The 19,285-nt window shown below is 40.6% G+C and overlaps 1 protein-coding gene across 1 annotated transcript; it reads left to right on the top strand.

Annotated features, from left to right (window-relative positions):
• The first annotated feature begins 842 nt into the window (after positions 1-842).
• On the top strand, positions 843-6,552 carry LOC101467498 (uncharacterized). The gene is made up of 6 exons (XM_076889452.1): positions 843-1,246; positions 1,414-1,476; positions 2,365-2,427; positions 4,373-4,447; positions 5,796-5,927; positions 6,031-6,552. The coding sequence occupies exons 1-6, from the start codon at positions 1,039-1,041 to the stop codon at positions 6,306-6,308; spliced, it is 819 nt and encodes a 272-aa protein (XP_076745567.1). The 5' UTR covers positions 843-1,038; the 3' UTR covers positions 6,309-6,552.
• Positions 6,553-19,285: the final 12,733 nt, after the last annotated feature.

The following is a 19,285-nucleotide window of genomic DNA, read 5'->3' as shown; positions in this document are numbered from 1 at the left end:
TGTTATCAACGTTTCTTAAGATTAAAACCATTTAAGGGACTGAAATTGAAAACGTCACATCTAATAGGTATCTAGGTATCATTGTAGATCAGAATTTTTTGTCATTTGAAACTCATACTGAAAACTTTTTACACAGTCACGTGAGTAAATTCTTTCAAAGTGAACCCAAAACACTGACTAATCAGTAAATAGGGAAAAAAGAGTCTTTGTGTAAAATTGTCAAACATTGGCAAAATGATTTAGATAAGCTCTGCCAGCTATAAACAAAACTTTAACGAGAACAGGACGGGCTCCCTATGAGCCATAAATGACAGAGTAAGCACTGAGACTGATCAGGGTCTGGTGGAGATATTCTAACACACTGACACTTGTGTGGTTTGTTTTGAAGTGACATTAGTTCCACCTGTACTTTCACTACTGTGACAAGTCAATAGGTCTGTTGGGAAAAAGCAAGAGTTTATTTTGTGGGTTTTCCTTGCCCACAGTTTGTGACGCCCACTTACTGGACAGAGGCTTTGCAATGAGCAGTTATTTACAAAGAAGATTAAATATATCTGTTGATTTCCAGTAATCATAGAGAAGCTGATGTCAGTGTGTTGGAGGTTTTGAGCATTATCGAATTGTACTTTGTTCAACAAGCTTGACAAACAAAGGTTTCCTCTCTTTTGCTCTGTGAAGTCACAGCTGACATGATCAAGCCAACATTCAATGAAAAAAAATGTTACATTTATTTACATACAAAGTCCAGTTTTAGGATTACAGAAAATGCTTGGATGGTCTTTGTTTGTGAAGGAGCGTTGGGAACTGATGAACAGAATCAAACTTTTGGGACGATATCTCTTCATTCCTGCTCTGTTTACATGACCCTGATTGTTTATGCATGCAGTCTGCCTCTTCAATCATTCACCAACAGCACCTGTAGGAGGCGTGGTCTTGTGGCTCTGCAGTGTGTGAGGTGGAGGATGAGGGGACATGTGGGGCAGAAACCTCCTCATTCACGCCTCTTTTCCCCTCGTTATAAAACTCTCAGATTAACAGATGACAGTTATACAGCAGGTTTCTGTTGACAGAATGAAGATCATCATGTTTCTCCCACTTTTGCTTCTGGTCTGCTCTGTTTCAGCAGATCAGACACAGACTGCAGGCCAACAGTCCTGTCCACAGGACATCCACGCTGAGCTGAGAGAGCTGACCACCTCACTGGCTTTGCAGACAGAGCGGATCACTGTCCTACAGAGAGAGCAAGGTACCAGTGTGACTCCAGAAATATCCAGAACATCAGAAACAGGAATGACCAACATTCATGGTCATGTGTTTTCTTGTGAAACTGAATATTTTGGTATAGAAATTTTAAAGTAATCTTCATAGAAATTCATGGTACAGGGAAACAAATTCATTTTGCACTTATTTCAGAAAAAGCAGTGAAGCTGAAGCGACAGAAGACTGAGATCAACCAGTTGAAGCGACAGTCAAAAGGTACTGTGTGCAAACCATCATTGACCTGGTCCATATGATACATTTATTTTATTTTGTCTTTTCATACATTTGATTTTAAAGAAAAAAATTAAAAAAAAAAACTCCCATAAAAAACGTTTATTTCAAAATATCCTATTATTTTATACCAGGAAAAAAACATTTTTTTTTTCATCTCAACATCAGGAACTGACTGTAATGTGTTTATAATGAAACAGCTCACAGCTCCTCTTCATGGCAAACTCTTCCAAACCAAATAATTCAACATTTACTTAAACACCAGTTTCTGCTGATACAACAATTCTAACCATCATTTAAAGTCTGTGTTATATCTCTACCTGCAGATATAAGTTGCTCTTTTTACTTGTTAGACATCCAGATTTTTTAAACTCTTCATGGATGAAGACATAGCTGTGTAACATCAATATTCCAACAAGGTGGTTTTTTTAATGTTGCAGCTGAGAATATCTCCAAAAGTATATGTGAGTTCTGGATATACATATGACCAAAAGATTAGCCTTCAAATCTTGTTTTTTTTCCTCAGGCATTTTTAGTCATTATCGGGGGAGGAACAGTGGAGAGTAGACAGGAAAATGACACACGGGACATGGCAGAATGTAACCCAAATCACTCTTCCAGTGATCTGGGGTAAGCTTTAGTGGCCATCTTTTACATACATTCAGAAAACACAGAGTGGACAGCCAGAGTTCACAGACTGTGGATAAAGATGAGGTGGAGGTGGAGGATGTGGGGACATGGAGGAGGCCACTGCTCAGTGTAGCATGAACAGAATGAGAGCCACAGTTACTCTCCTACTTATAGATAAAAACCTGTGAATTACTGTGTGCTGTCAGTGAGATTTTTCTTTTTATTTCTATGGTATTTTCTCAGAACTAGAAGCAAAGCTGGAGAGTCAGAAAACTGAGATGAACCAGCTGAAGCAGCTGTCAGAAGGTACTGTATGAAAGCCATCCATCCATCTTCTTCCGTTTATTCGGGGCCGGGTTGCAGGGGTAGCAGCCTAAGCACAGAAGCTCAGCCCACCATATCTCTACCCACCTCCTCCAGCTTATCCGTACACCAAGGCGTTTAAAGGCCAGCTGAGAGTTAATATCTCTCAGCTGGCCCGAACTCCTCACCCTAAAAGATATATCTTTTAAGCCAAGCCAGAGCTAAGCTCTGTGTTCACCACGGTGGACCGGTACAGTGCATGCATCACTGCAGGTGCAGCAACAATCTGTCTGTCGATCTCCCATCCTTTCTCCCGTCACTCGTGAACAAGACCCCAAGATACTTAAAGGGGCGAGATCCTCCTCCACTTGGGGAAGGACTTGCGCCACACCCGGAATGGGCACTCCACCATTTTCAGGCTGAGGACCATGACGTCAGATTTGGAGGTGCTGATTTTCATTCCCACCGCTTCACACTCGGCTGCAAACCCTTCCAGTAAGAGCTGCAGGCAATCACCTGATGAAGCCAACAGAACCACATTAACTGTGAAAAGCAGAGATGAGATTCTGAGACCACCCGAATGAAAGCCTTCTGCCACTTGGCTATGCCTAGAAATTCTTTACAAAAAGGTTATAAACAGAATCGGTGACAAAGGACAGCCCTGACGGCATCCATCACCCACTGGGAACAAGTCCGACTTATTGCCAGCTAAGTGGACCAAGCAATGGTCTTACAAGGATCAAATGGCCTGTAGCAATAGCCAGATAACCCCATATTCCTGAAGCACCTCCCAAAGGACACCCCGAGGGACAAGGTCAAACGCCTTCTCCAAGTCCACAAAATACATGTAGACTGGTTGGGCAAACTCCCATGCATCCTCAGGTATCCTTGAAAGGATAAAGAGCTGGTCCAGTGTTCCATGACCAGGTCAAAAACTGCATTGCTCCTCCTGTATCTGAGATTCAGCTAACAGACAGTCTCTTCTTTCCAGCACCCTGGCATGGACTTAGTGATCCCCCTATAGTTGAATCCCACCCTCCAGTCCCCTTCTTAAAGATGGGAACCACAAGCCCAATCTGCCAATCCAGAAGTACTGCCCCTGATCTCCACACAACATTGTAGAGGCGTGTCAACCAAGACAGCCCTACAACATCCAGAGCCTTCAGGAACTTAGGGCAGACCTCATCCACCGCAGGGGCTCTGCCACCAAGGAGTTGTTTAACTGCCTCAGTGACCTCACTTCCAGAGATAGACGAATAGTTCCTCTCATCCCCAGACTATATTTCCTCCTCAAAAGACATGCCAGTGTGATTAAGGAGGTCCTTTAAGTATTTCTTCCACTGCCCAACAATATTTTCAATCGAAGTGAGCAGTGCTCCACCTGCCTTATACACAGTGCAGGTAGAGCACGGCTTTCCCCTCATGATTCTCCTAATGGTTTGCCAGAATCTCTTCGGGGCAATCAAAAGGTCTTTTTCCATGGCCTCTCCAAACTCCTCCAGCACTCGAGTTTTTGCGTCGGCCACTGCCCAAGCCACGTTCCGCTTGGCCTGTGGGTATCTATCGGCTGCCTCCAAAGTCCTACAGGCTCACCAAGCCCGATAGGACTCTTCCTTCTGCCTGGTGGCTATCCCCTCACCCTCGGTGTCCACCATTTGGTTCGGGGGTTGCCACCACGACAGGCACCAACCACCTTGCGACCACAGCTCAGGGCCATGGCTTCAGCAATGATGGCGCAGAACATGGTCCATTCTGACTCAATGTTGCCATTCTCCCTCGGGATGCTGTTGAAGCTCTGCTGGAGGTGTGGGCTCTGCTCTGTAGAAATGTTAGGTGCAGATAATTGACTCACATTTGGCTCATCACTTTATAATCTGTCCATAAAGTGGTGTGACTGTGTTTAAATGTCTTTAGTTTGTGCTCAAGGACAATTTTACATTTTTCTCAGAACAAGCAGGAAAGTTGAAGACTGAACTGCAGAACCAGAGGACTGAGGCCAACCAGATGAAGCAGCAGCAACATGGTACTGTGTCAAAATCTGAAATCTAGAAATGCTGAAATATCTCTATATTTGACACATTTTCAGACACATTTAACATTTTTCACATGAAGGCTTTCAGTTGCTGATATTCAAGAAAATTACTTTTGCTGATTCCATATTTTAATTCAAGTTTCAGTTTCACATAAGATGTTCTAGACTATGACACGTTACTCATGACTCGACATTTTCATATCTTCCTTTTATGACCTGGATTGTTCCTAATGGGTGTTCATTTACATGGGATAAGTGAAGACTTGGAATTCTTAATTTTAAGAATTCCCAGCCTGATGGGAATTAATTAAGATAACTAAGTCATGATACTGGAGTATATGAAAGGCAGATTAGAAATTTGTTCCAGGTCCAGCCAAGAGCTGTCTAATAAGCTTGGTTTAATCAATTTTTAATCTATTGGATCAGAAGTAGTGATACAAATTTGGTAGTTGTAGACCACCGTCATGTTTTTAGACCTACCAGTGATGATTTTAAGAGAGGGTTTATTAGGTATCGGTGTAGTTTATTTTAAGCAGAATCATAATTTTAATGGTGACAACTCTTCCCAATAGCAATTTAAAATTACAATATATGAATTACAATTTAGAGTCAGTAGTGCTGATTTACTCCAAGTGATTGAGTAGTCAAATACTGATGAGCGTGAAACCGGCAACAGGATGTCAGAATGTTTTGAATGGATGATTTTTGTTTGTCTGCCTGTATGTCCTTCAACCAGTTTCTAATTTTAAGCCTAAAACTCCACGTTCGCACGGCACCACAGTCCAAGCACCACCACAAATTAGTATTTGAAACTACAGCCAGTCCAAACCATAAAATATTGACTCTCAGATATTGCAATAAATAAAAACTGCAGCCATGTTTGTAGTTCTAATAATGTGGGAGAGCGAGTAGAGGGTTTTTGTGATTGTTACCTGTGATTAACAGAGGTGTTGTTTACAGGTGTATCCCCACTCTGTGCAGGTCATCAAAGTGAAAGCACTCTTTAAGCTTCAGAACACACATTAAGTTCATTACTGCATCTAATTTACTGAATGACATTAAACTGAGTTCATGTTTGTCTGAAGCACAAACCAAGATGCAACTAAAACACTGAATAACACAGTTTGTTGTCTTGGCAGAAGCTACAAAATACCTTCCTGTCTGATCTAAAGGACGAGTTTGATTGAAATAGATTCAATCAAATTTCAGTTTGACAGAGTTTGATTTCTTCTGTGACAGTGAAACGCTTTAAGCTGTAAAGTTTTTGTCATGGTCACTTTTGTGCGAAGAGTCTAACTCTAAAACAGGAAGTTTAAAATGAATTTTCTCTCTCTCTCAGTCACACAGGTGGCTTTCTCAGCCTCTCTGCTGGAACAAGGTTATGGAGATACTGGACCCTTCAATGGCCGCACTACTCTGATCTTCAAACATGTTGTCACAAACATTGGAAATGCCTACAACAAAAACACAGGTAATAACACTGAATGTCACTTCTCAGCTATGTTGATGTCAGGCTGATGTTCCAGATGTTCTAACAGCTGATTTTCCATTTAACAAAAACAAATGTCCCACAGGTATTTTCACTGCACCAGTGAGAGGAGCCTACCACTTTGACTGGAAAGTACTAGGACGTGACAGCACACACACAGGTGCTTATCTATTCAGGAATGAAGAGATCATTTTTTTTGCATATGAAACTCAATCAACTGGGTGGCCAAGCGCCTCTAATGGAGCCTCAGTGCTTCTAGAGGTTGGAGATCAGGTGACTGTACGTCTCTGGGCTGGTTCAACGGTATATGACAGTGATAACCATCTAACCACCTTCAGTGGTCATCTGATTTTCACCATGTGAGAGGTGTGACAGCTCCAACACTTCCTGTTTGGCCTGTCCTGTGTGGGCGGAGCGTAGCCATTTTTAGAAGTAAAACAGGAAGTAAATCACCTGCTGAAATCAGTTTCTTGCTCTCTCTCGCTTTCTGGTTGGGTTCTAGTTTTGTGTTTATTTGTTTCAACTTCTCCTCTGATTCTACTGACTCAGATAATTTACTTCTTCTTGTTATCTTTGATTCAAATAAATCCAGTTAAATGCTCAATGATTCTCAGTCGCTTTGGTGCTTTTCTCGGATCAGAATGAAAATTCTCAAAACCATTAGTGCAACCTCCACAACATCTAGTCATTTGTCCCTGAGAATGAGAGGGGTGGAGGCCAACTCAACAAGTATGTTGTTGTGTGGGATAATGTCCATTGTCACCACTCACATCTGGTCAGACAGTGGTTTGGTGGAAGGTTTATGACTGGCATTCACATGCGCAAATGGCCCTGCTAGCAGCCATGGATGTAGCATGTGATGACATCACAGCAGAGTCATGCAGAGGTTGAATTCGCCACTGCAGGATATACTTTTCTTGCTGCATTGCAAGGGAAAATATCTCTTGTGATGTAGATGAAAATATGTGGCCAGACAGACAGGAACGTCTGGATGTGCCAGAATGATTTACATATGTTCAGTTAAAATATGTACTGTTGTACTGTTCACATTTGTGCACAGCCCGACCAAAAGGGTGTTTCTTATGTTTATTTTAAATACAGTGGGGCAAAAAAGTATTTAGTCAGCCACCGATTGTGCAAGTTCCCCCACCTAAAATGATGACAGAGGTCAGTAATTTGCACCAGAGGTACACTTCAACTGTGAGAGACAGAATGTGAAAAAAAAAAAAAAAAAAATCCATGAATCCACATGGTAGGATTTGTAAAGAATTTATTCGTAAATCAGGGTGGAAAATAAGTATTTGGTCAATAACAAAAATACAACTCAATACTTTGTAACATAACCTTTGTTGGCAATAACAGAGGTCAAGCGTTTACTATAGGTCTTTACCAGGTTTGCACACACAGTAGCTGGTATTTTGGCCCATTCCTCCATGCAGATCTTCTCGAGAGCAGTGATGTTTTGGGGCTGTCGCCGAGCAACACGGACTTTCAACTCCCGCCACAGATTTTCTATGGGGTTGAGGTCTGGAGACTGGCTAGGCCACTCCAGGACTTTCAAATGCTTCTTACGGAGCCACTCCTTTGTTGCCCGGGCGGTGTGTTTTGGATCATTGTCATGTTGGAAGACCCAGCCTCGTTTCATCTTCAAAGTTCTCACTGATGGAAGGAGGTTTTGGCTCAAAATCTCACGATACATGGCCCCATTCATTCTGTCCTTAACACGGATCAGTCGTCCTGTCCCCTTGGCAGAAAAACAGCCCCATAGCATGATGTTTCCACCCCCATGCTTCACAGTAGGTATGGTGTTCTTGGGATGCAACTCAGTATTCTTCTTCCTCCAAACACGACGAGTTGAGTTTATACCAAAAAGTTCTACTTTGGTTTCATCTGACCACATGACATTCTCCCAATCCTCTGCTGTATCATCCATGTGCTCTCTGGCAAACTTCAGACGGGCCTGGACATGCACTGGCTTCAGCAGCGGAACACGTCTGGCACTGCGGGATTTGATTCCCTGCCGTTGTAGTGTGTTACTGATGGTGACCTTTGTTACTTTGGTCCCAGCTCTCTGCAGGTCATTCACCAGGTCCCCCCGTGTGGTTCTGGGATCTTTGCTCACCGTTCTCATGATCATTTTGACCCCACGGGATGAGATCTTGCGTGGAGCCCCAGATGGAGGGAGATTATCAGTGGTCTTGTATGTCTTCCATTTTCTGATGATTGCTCCCACAGTTGATTTTTTCACACCAAGCTGCTTGCCTATTGTAGATTCACTCTTCCCAGTCTGGTGCAGGTCTACAATACTTTTCCTGGTGTCCTTCGAAAGCTCTTTGGTCTTGGCCATGGCGGAGTTTGGAGTCTGACTGTTTGAGGCTGTGGACAGGTGTCTTTTATACAGATGATGAGTTCAAACAGGTGCCATTCATACAGGTAACGAGTGGGGGACAGAGAAGCTTCTTACAGAAGACGTTACAGGTCTGTGAGAGCCAGAGATTTTCCTTGTTCGAGGTGACCAAATACTTATTTTCCACCCTGATTTACGAATAAATTCTTTACAAATCCTACCATGTGAATTCATGGATTTTTTTTCACATTCTGTCTCTCACAGTTGAAGTGTACCTCTGGTGCAAATTACTGACCTCTGTCATCATTTTAAGTGGGGGAACTTGCACAATCGGTGGCTGACTAAATACTTTTTTGCCCCACTGTAAGTGACTGTAGAGAACTTTTCTTTTGCACAATATTGTAGAATTACAAACAGCCTTCACAGTAAAAGTACTTCCCTAACTACAGGAATGTCTAACTTTACTGTAGGTTTTACTGTAAATGGCTGTACAAAAAGTGTATAGTGCTGTCGTGAGCATTTTCAGGTAGTGTGGCCGAGTTCTGACCTTTTTTGCGTTGCAAAACACTGAAAACATGACGAAGTCATTTGACTATCATGTTCATCAAGATGGTGTCAAAACTTCTCATTTCGATGACACTGGCAGTTTCATTGACATGAATACTTGCTTTTGAGGAATGGATTATCGATTTTGAGCAAGTGACCTATCCACTAGGTTTGGCAGTTTGCACCAATTGGTTGGAGAAATACACTAACTGCTGTGCAAATGTTAATAGTGATGTGAGAAAAGCACCAAAGCGACTGAGAAAAACTGTAAATGCTCAGTGATTCTCTTCTCTTTGTCCTTTCTTTGAGTCGGCTCTTCATAAAGTGCTGCTCCTCCATTAGGTCCTGACTATTTTCTATAAGTTGGTAAACTGCATCGTTTTTTATTGGCTCCACTGTCCTGTGTTGGTCAGTCTGTTATTTTGGTGACTGCTGGCCCACATGTTTGCTTTTAACTGGAGTCTTTGCTGTTAAGTTGAGCAAAACACAACGGTTCCTCTTTTTTCTCTTCTTTGATAATCATGCAGGTGTTTTTCTTAAACTCTTAACAGATGTTAAACTTAATCTGACTATCATGATATCACTAAAATGTAAACAGCTGATTTAGTTTGATATAAAAATGTGTGTCTGAAATGTTTCCTTATTTTTCATCTGTATCTGAATTTTTTATAAATTAGAAGAAATAAGATGTCATGTGGAAGAAATAAGAAATAAAATATGGAAGAAATAAAAACATTGTTGGGGGAAAGTTTCCGTATAACTGTCCCAATCATCATAAAGACGTTCCATAGACTCTCCGATGCGGAGCAAGGAAGAACGCTCATAAATCACAGCAGCATAGCGCCATATATTAAAGGGCTGATATAATAGCATAAAATACAATACAATGCAGGCAGGTTGAAGTCAAACCGAGCAAAGGCGCCATCTTCCTGCCACAGTCGGGAATGGGAAAGAACAGAGGTGTTGGTGTTTGGACCTAATGGTCCCTGTGAGTCCTCTGTTGATTTGGGACCTCTGGAAGTTTATTTTAAACCTGCTATTACTGACCTTGGTTTTAAGTTGAACAGTGATTTAATTGGACAGCCAGATTAGAGCAGTGGTGACGTTCAGTTCTTGTCATTGTATTATATTTAATACCTACACCTTTTCAGACTTCTACATCATCAGTGGGATATTTATTTTTCAGTGAAAAAATTAAAATAGTAATAATGATAATTAAAAAATAATAATAAAATAAATTACAAAAATACATTTTTTAGCAATGAATTGCTAAAACAACTCCAGATGGAGCAAATATGATACAAATTCAAATCCATATGTACATATTAACTCAGTCATTCATTCATTTATTCATTGTAAGAAGGTTCAATAAACAAACAGGAGGTTCATTTTTTTAAGTTACTTTTTCTGGCAGTTATTTCATAATTCAGGCTTTTAAGGGTTCACAACAGGCCACAAAGGGGCAGCAGACACTGCAGTAAGGCTGGAAGAAAGCCTGTACTGGGCAGCAGGGGCTGGGAACTGCTCATTTTCACCAGTTGAACAGGGTAAGTGGGGAGGAGAGCACAGAAATGACACAGGCAGCAGTGGAGTTACAGGAGGAAGAGGTGCAGTGGGAAAGGGCTGTTTCAAAGCAACCCAGGGGAATGTGGACCCGATTTGATCTCCTAAAAAAACAAGAGTTTTATGGGCTGATTTCTGGCACCTTTCCTCATAAGCTTTCTCTTGAGGTCAGTGAACAACACACTTCCCTTCTTCCACTGACTCTCCACCTCTGAGTTGATTGAGCTTGAGAGGTTCTGCAAAGGAGAATGCATGTAGCATCATACTCAAAAAGACCCGAGGCTGAACTGATTCAACAAATAACTGAGCAAAAGAATGTCATTGTGGGGTACTGTGTGCAGGATTTTGAGTTGAAAATGAGTTTAATTCATTTTTGAACAAGTCTGTAACCAGAGGTGGGAAGTAACAAAGTACAAATACTTCATTACTGTACTTCCTAAATACCTAAATTTTCAGGTATCTGTACTTCATCTGAGTAGTTTTTTTCTGACTACTTTGTACTTTTCCTCCCTAGATTTTTGAAACACGTTTCTGTTCTTTCTACCCCCTAAATATTCAAAATGAAATTGTGACTTTTGCTTTAACCTATTTCAGGGGAGTTACTATTTTGTCACCATGAACCTCAAAACATCAAACCAATTTGAATCTAAACAGGAACACAGAAAAGGCTTTTGTTTTTGTCACAACACCAGAACACTGCAGGTGTCCATAAGTTGCAGTATTTCTATCACAAAAACTGTTTGTGTGCAGTTTGTCTCACAGTGTGTTGCTGCTAAAGGTCCAGCTGCTGTATTTCACATGGAGAGAAAAGAAAGGAAGATTACATCAAGTGCAGCAGAGATTCATATGAATTTTAGCTGATGATGCCAAGATTCTGACTGCATTCCACCTTCAGACTAACTTTATATCGTCTAGAAAAAAGACAGCACAAACAGTGTAGTGTCAGTGTAGAGGATGGAAATCAGCCAAGGTGACTCATAAAACATCTGCTCACATCTGGTTCAATTCAGCTGTGTAAATCCACAAAGAGCAGCAGGTCAGCTGATCACAGCCTGTACACTAAGAAAATGTACAGGAGCTCTCAACAGAAATTATTGTGAGTTATGACTCTTTTCCACACACTGAGCCACTACAACCAATTCTAGGGTCCCCCAACTGCTGAATCCATTTTAACCCCTGACTGGACACATTTTACTGTTTAGAGACAAAGTCAACCTACCTACAGTGTAGGTAACAGAAAATAGAGATTTTTTGGATTTTTCTTTCTTTTTCTTTCTTTGTTTTTGTTTTTTTTGCCTGTCCCGTTTGGCTCTTTTGCATCAGAATTATTGTCTAAAGGTGAAGAAATGGTCCATTTGGTAAATTTACTTTGCCAAATGGACCATCCCAGCTTTGCCTTATTGGTCTATTTGATTCACCTTTTATTGTTTATTTTATTTTCACTTGCTGAATACGGGACAGACTTGACTGGGGGAAAGAAAAACAGCTGAGAAGAGGGACGGGGGAGAAGGGCAAAAAACAAAAACCAACAGAATAAGTAGACAAAAAAACACATATATCAATCACCTGGATCACCTGTTGAGAAAGAAAAAAGAAAACAAGCAGAAGAGAATGAGAGTAATAGAATAAACAACATCACAATGATATATGGGAATATAACAGTAAATACTAAATATTAAACATTATTGTGCAGCACGTATGATCGACAGCGCACAGTGTGCTTTGAGGTAGGAGCCAAAAAGGGTTTGTGTGTGTGATCACCCGTGTGTACACCTGTGAGCATGGACGCGCTTGTTTTTAAAAGGTTCCTTCATGTAATTGTTATGTGACGGCTGTGTGCAGGCAGGAGAAGGACCCAAAGTGCAGACTCCAGAGACAGAAAGTAACTCAAAACAGCTTTAATGCTGAACTCAAAAGGGTAACAAAAACTAAGAATAAAACACACAGCAAGATAAAGGTAGATCGCAACAATGGCAAACTGAAACACAGGGCTTAAATACATAGAGGGAGCAATCAGGGAATGGACAACAGGAGGGAAACACAGCTGGGGCAAATCAGAACTGACGAGACCAGGAAGCGTAAACTGAACACACTGAGATAAGACAGAGACCTTCAAAGTAAAACAGGAAACACATAACACAGACTGAACAAAGACACAGACTCACAGGCAGGCACTACAACAGAGGGAACAGAGACGTGGGACCAGGGCAGACAGACACTGACTGGACACGGGGATATAGCGGACAGGAGAGACAGCAACTAAGGATTACACAGAGACATAAACCATAAGACATGACTCTAACAAAAACCCAAAGACTAGAAATTATAAATAATATAATAAACTCAAAAACCCTGGGTCAACGACCCAGGCATCTGAACAGTAATGATCTGCTAGAGGGTGTGGGGGGCCACAGCCCCGTCCTCCAGGGCATGAAGCAGGTATGGAGGAGATCAAAACTCAGTTTCTTTCTTTTTCTTTAATCTGAGTCCAATTAAAAACAACAACAACAACAAAAAACAGTTAAACAGTTTGTATTCCCATCTACTGATATTATTTTATTATTATGTTAATAAAGCAGGTTGGTTCAGTTAGCTTTGCACAAAAATAGAAACTTCCTTCAAAGAGATTATTTTACTTTCTTAGCTTGAGTACATTTCAGAGCCTTCACTATTACTTGAGTAAATGAGTTAAATCTGTACTTCAACTTTTACTGGAGTATTCTTCTGTGATTACTTTTACACCAGGTGTAACAGGATACACAGCTTCCAAATGTTCAGCTTTGGTCATTCCACGTTTTCCATTCCAAGTATTTTCCCAAAATCTTGGGGATCATCAACATATTTTCTGGCAAAACTGAGACAAACCTTTATGTTCCTTTTACTCAGCAGTGGTTTTTGTCGTTGAACTCTGCCATGCAGGACATTTTTGCCCAGTCTCTTTGTTGTGGTGAACTCGAACACTGAACTTAACCTCTTGGATGAGTCGTCGCTGCATCCTTGGGGTAATTTCCCAACACTTAACCACTGTTCAAAGGTTTGTCATTTGTGGGTAAATGCTTCTATTTTACACTCAATGCATCAAATTTTAGATATGTATAGTTTATTTTTTCATGGCATATTTATGGAATTGTGTTAAATTAGTGACTGTAATTTTACAGTCTTAGTGTGTGGAAAAAAGAACTTTGTTGAGCTTGAAGTATTCTTTTGATCATTAGAAAATGATCTAATGGGTTGGCTGGAAGACTGTTTACTTAGCCTGGCAGGGCGAAGGACACTGTCTCAGCTGAACTCTGGACACGCACACACACATACACACTGATATGCACACACTCATCCCCCTCCCTTTCCAAACGCCTTCGATGCTTGTTTCCTGCGGGGGAACACGGCGGGTCTGTGCCCAAGCTGGAATGGTAGCGCTGGGCAGGGCGGCTGCTGTGTTCGCTTCGGATTACTCCTCACCCCCCACCCAACCCTGTGGCTTATTATGTCTTTCGTAACGTTGTGCTGTGGACATTTATGTGCTTTTTGTGCAGAGGAGTTTTTTTGCTTCCTGTTCTCATGCTGTCCTACCACGGGAGCCCAGCATGAGAACAGGTCTCTTTTTTTCCTCTTGTACTTTCCCATTGTAGTGTACATTTCAGTGCTTTTTCTGTAACGCTACCGATCTCCGACTTGTAACCCCATGTGATCTCTGTGTTGTGTGTATAAGGTCGGGGGGGGGGGGGGGGGGGTCCCATTTCAATGCAGGGCAACCTGCATGTGGCGAATAAAGCTTGGATTGATTGATTGTTTGATTGAAAAGAAAATATTCTCAGCCATCCCACAAATGTGCCGTTATGTGCAGAAACACTAATAATTACTTCTATTTACTTAGACTCTTTCAAGTTAACTTCAATAATATGTTCCTGTCGGTGTGCTTTTAGAGCCCAATCCCATGAATTAATGCTTCAATTTTGAATTTGAATTTATTTATTTAAAAGGGAAAGTGCAGTTTAACATAGTCCAAGTACAAAGCATGAAACTGATGTAATGCACATAAGTTTATAGCTGTTGCTATAAATTAATGTGATTAATGTATGAACAGGCTGTGTAGATAGGCTTTTAAGGTGGCAAATCTTAAACCCTTATTTAATAGTGCTGGGACCAGTATTTTTACATTGTACTATGCATGCTTCCCTTCGTGAATATTATTAGAAAAAGAAGGGTACATTTTCAGTGCTTGACAAAATTGTATTTGCTCCATTTTGCAACGTGAAGAATCAGCCAACATGAGTGAGCCAACTGATGAAAGAAAAAGAATCTAATTTTCTAAATTTCTTTTTTCAGGACTTAAAAAATTAAAAAGTACCTGCTGACTTTGTGGTTGGCATCAGTTTGTCAAACTCCAGAAGTATGAGGAAGTGTCCTACAGTGGCATCAGTTCCCATCACTCCTTCACAAACAAATATCCTGCACTTGTTTTCTGTAGTCACAAAACTGAATTTAGGATTTCTGCCCAAAGCTAATAGTGACATTTCGACCCAAACAGCCGTATTTCTTGAGTGTCAGCTTCAGAGCTGCACAACATGTTGATTACCACAGCTCAAATGGAAGAAAGCAGTCCTACATAGTTGTTTCATATGCACACCGAAAGACATATACTGTTAAAAAATGACTCCAAGAAGGCCAAGGTAATGCCATTTAGAACAAGCAGAGAGCATATTTAAGATTTTGGGGGCTGAGTACAATAACTTCAAGTTATTGTATAATTTTTTATCTGAATTTAGAAGCAGGAAATTAGAGGTCACCCAAGTCTTTATATCTTTAAGACATTCCTGCAGTTTAACAAATTTGTATAACTAATTATATTAAAATTACAAAAAATTAAAACTCATTCTTTATTAAATGTGTTTCTTCTATAATTTGTGTGTTCTTTAATAGAAAGCAAGACACCCATGCTCATGCCCATGTTCGGATAACGTTAGGAGGAAGTGGTAGAGCGCAACACTGAGAAGAAGTGTAGAAAACAAATCATTTCTAGCCCTCTTTAAAACTCTATTATCAGTTTAGTTAAAAAACATATTTTTGTGTTTTGGTGAAATGAAATTAGTTGTATGAACGCTACCGTATGCTTATTACCACTTAATAAGGCAAGGCAAGGCAAGTTTATTTGTATAGCACAATTCAACAACAAGGTGATTCAAAGTGCTTTACAGAGACATTAGAAACAAGAACAAATAAAAAGCAGGATTTAAAATTGATTAAAACAAGCAAATAAACTAACTAACTAATTAACAAACAAACAAACAAACAAACAACAGTATATAAAATCAAAACAGATAAAATCAGAACAGTAGATAAAATCAGTAGTTAAATGTAAGTTTTGAAATTTAAGCTTAAAGTGTGGATTTGGTGCTTTATTCAAATGCAGCTGAGAACAGGTGAGTCTTCAACCTGGATTTAAATAAACTGAGTGTTTCAGCTGATCTGAGGCTTTCTGGGAGTTTGTTCCAGATATAAGGAGCATAAAAGCTGAATGCAGCTTCTCCGTGTCTGGTTCTGACTCTGGGAACTGATAAAAGACCGGATCCAGATGACCTGAGGGATCTGGAAGGTTCATACTGGGTCAGGAGGTCATTGATGTATTTTGGTCCTAAACCATTCAGAGCTTTATAGACCAGCATCAGAACTTTAAAGTCTATCCTCTGACGGACAGGCAGCCAGTGTAAAGACCTCAGAGCTGGACTGATGTGGTCCACTTTTTTGGTCTTAGTGAGGACTCGAGCAGCAGAGTTCTGAATGAGCTGTAGTTGTCTGACTGATTTTTTAGGTAGACCTGTAAAGATGCTGTTACAGTAATCAAGCCTGCTAAAGATGAATGCATGGACTAGTTTTTCCAGGTCCTGTTGAGACATCAGATCTTTTATCCTTGATATATTCTTGAGGTGATAGTAAGCTGACTTTGTTATTGTCTTAATGTGTTTTTCTAAGTTTAGGTCTGCATCCATCACTACACCCAAATTTCTCGCCTGGTTTGTGGTTTTTAGATGTATAGATTGAAGTTCTCTGGTGACCTGTAATCGTTTTTCTTTGGCGCCAAAGACTATTACCTCAGTTTTGTTTTTGTTTAGCTGGAGAAAATTGTGGCACAACCAGTCATTGATTTCCTCAATGCATTTACCAAGAGCCTGTACAGGGCCTCGGTCTCCTGGTGACATTGTGATATATATTTGTGTGTCATCTGCATAGCTGTGATAGTTTATTTTGTTGTTGTTTATAATCTGTGCCAGTGGGAGCATGTAGATGTTAAACAGAAGGGGTCCCAAGATGGAACTTTGGGGAACTCCACATGTGATACTTGTCTGCTCAGATGTGAAGTTACCTATTGATACAAAGTATTTCCTGTTTTCTAAGTATGTTTTGAACCAGTTTAGTACAGTTCCTGAAAGACCTGCCCAGTTCTCCAGTCGTTTGAGTAATATGTTGTGGTCAACTGTATCAAATGCTGCACTGAGATCCAGTAAAACTAAGACTGACATTTTTCCACTGTCTGTATTCAGACATATGTCATTAAACACTTTGGTCAGAGCGGTTTCAGTGCTGTGGTTCTGTCTAAAACCTGACTGGAAGGCATCATAGCAGTTATTCTGTTTTAAGAAGTAACTGAGCTGTTGAGAAACTGCTTTTTCAATGATCTTACTTAAAAACGGGAGATTTGAGATCGGCCTGTAGTTGTTCATTTGTGTCTTGTCAAGATTGTCCTTTTTCAGTATAGGTTTGATTACAGCAGTTTTTAGTGATTCTGGAAACACACCTGATAATAAAGAAAAGTTGACGATCTGTAACAGGTCTGACTCTAAAGTCTTTGAGACCTTTTTGAAAAAACTTGTTGGCAGGACATCTAAACAGCAGGAGGAGGAGTTCAGTTGACCTAAGATGTCCTCCAGGTCTTTGCTGTTAATAGGTTGAAACTGTTTCATGGTGTTTAAACAGTTTTTTGGTGGACACAGTACATATCCTGGATCTGCTGTTGATGTACCAATTGCTTGTCTAATTTTTTGGATTTTTTCAGTGAAGAATTTGGCAAAGTCATTGCAGGCCATGGTCGAATGAAGTTCAGCTGCCACTGACACAGGAGGGTTTGTTAGCCTGTCAACTGTAGAAAATAAGACCCGAGCATTATGGCTGTTTTTAGTGATGATGTCAGAGAAGTAGGACCTCCTTGCATTCCTCAGTTGTAAATTATAATTGTGAAGTTTCTCTTTATAAATGTCATAATGAACCTGGAGGTTTGTTTTTCTCCATCTGCGCTCAGCTTTCCTACACTCTCTTTTTTCATTTTTCACCAGTGTGGAGTTTCTCCATGGAGACTTTTTCCTTCCAGAGATAACCTTCACCTTAATGGGAGCAATAGTGTCCATTACATTTAACATGTTAGCATTGAAGCTATTGACGAGCTCATTGACTGACCCTCTGGGCAGGTCAGGTGTTAATGGGAAGACCTGGTTAAAAATTGCACTACTGTCTTCAGTTATACACCGTTTTGTGATCACTGTTGTTGATATATTTGTGTGGGCTGAGATTTTACTTTCAAAGAAAACACAGTAATGATCAGACAGTAATAAGCAGAAGTTGTATTCCTAATCATAACTGAAAAAGATCACAGGGTAGATTTATAGCCCCTGAGTGTCAGATTAATTATTACTTGACTCACAACCATTTTCTCAGAACAATGTGGTTTTCATGCACATATGTATAGTACATATCCAACTGATATCTCTGTATAAAAACATTACAAAGACCAAAGCTAACCAAGTTCTGCTGGGAAAGAAAGAGAGCTCTACTTTCCCCTTTTACTGGTCTTCTGTTCCACATCCTCATGTTTCTTGTATTGTGTCAAGCTTATCAGTTGGCATGATTGTTAGATAATGGTGATATCTTTAAAAACAACAGAGATGAACCAGGAAAACACCGGCTTAGCTGAAAGGAGCTGTTTGATCGGGTTACTTGTTGTTGCGCTGGAGGGAGTGGCTGAAAACTTCATCCTGATTTGCTCTGCTTCAGGTTGTGTTAATTTATTAATTCTTATGGCAGTTTCTGTGGCTGTGATAAGGTCCACTACGGGCAGCTGTAGCTGTCCTGTCTAAAAAGATCTTCATCTATTTTCCCTGACTGTCCTTGGGTTGATGACCCCCCTGTATTCCAGTTCATTTCCCTGCGACAGCCGACCCTTGTGAGTGTCGCTTGTGTTTTCTGTTTTACTTTGAGAGTCTCGTGTCCTGTGTCCAGTGTTTTGAGCTTTGCTTTCCCCTGTCTCATTATGTCAGATTAGTCCCAGCTGTGTTTCCACCTGTTCCCCATCATACCGTCACAATGCTGTGTTTTTCTCCTCTGTGTTTCTGCTCACTTCCTAGTTCTCAGTTCATGGTTTGTTTTCTAGTTTGAGTTTCTTGTTTCCAGTTTCTCCTTTAGGTTTGTATTTGTCGTGAGTTTTTCCAGCAATAAAGCTGCCGTTTTGAGTTTATTCTTCAGGCCTACATACGGGTCCTCATCCTGCTTGCCATACAACACAACCATGACAGTTATTGCAAAGATACACCAGCCTTAATGCAGAGGATAAGCCATTCAAGTACAGTTGGACTTCCTCATCAACCGCCCCAGGCGTAAACACCTCCAGACCATAGTTTCAAAGCTACAAAAATACAAGGCCACAGACCAAAATATGACTGGGTTTGACCTCACAAGTAATGTAATTAAACAGCACCTTTCAGCTGGTGTTTTATCCGTTCATCTCTTTTGCATTCCTCTTCCTCATTCTCTCAAGATTTCCTCAATCTCCAACAGTCTGAAAAGAGAAACAAAACGTGACCAGCTTCACAAAATTCAAACTCCAGAAGTATGAGGA

The sequence above is a fragment of the Maylandia zebra genome, linkage group LG10, assembly GCF_041146795.1.
Source record: "Maylandia zebra isolate NMK-2024a linkage group LG10, Mzebra_GT3a, whole genome shotgun sequence".
Classification (NCBI taxonomy): domain Eukaryota; kingdom Metazoa; phylum Chordata; class Actinopteri; order Cichliformes; family Cichlidae; genus Maylandia; species Maylandia zebra.
Note: the sequence above shows the minus strand (reverse complement) of the source record. Positions and strands in the feature narration are given on the sequence as shown.

Bases quoted from the DNA above. Each gene is read 5' to 3' on its own strand.
- LOC101467498 (XM_076889452.1), top strand. From the start codon at position 1,039: ATGACAGTTATACAGCAGGTTTCTGTTGACAGAATGAAGATCATCATG. The intron at 2,428-4,372 runs GTACTGTATGAA...CATTTTTCTCAG, and splicing joins GCTGAAGCAGCTGTCAGAAG to AACAAGCAGGAAAGTTGAAG. The intron at 4,448-5,795 runs GTACTGTGTCAA...TCTCTCTCTCAG, and splicing joins GATGAAGCAGCAGCAACATG to TCACACAGGTGGCTTTCTCA.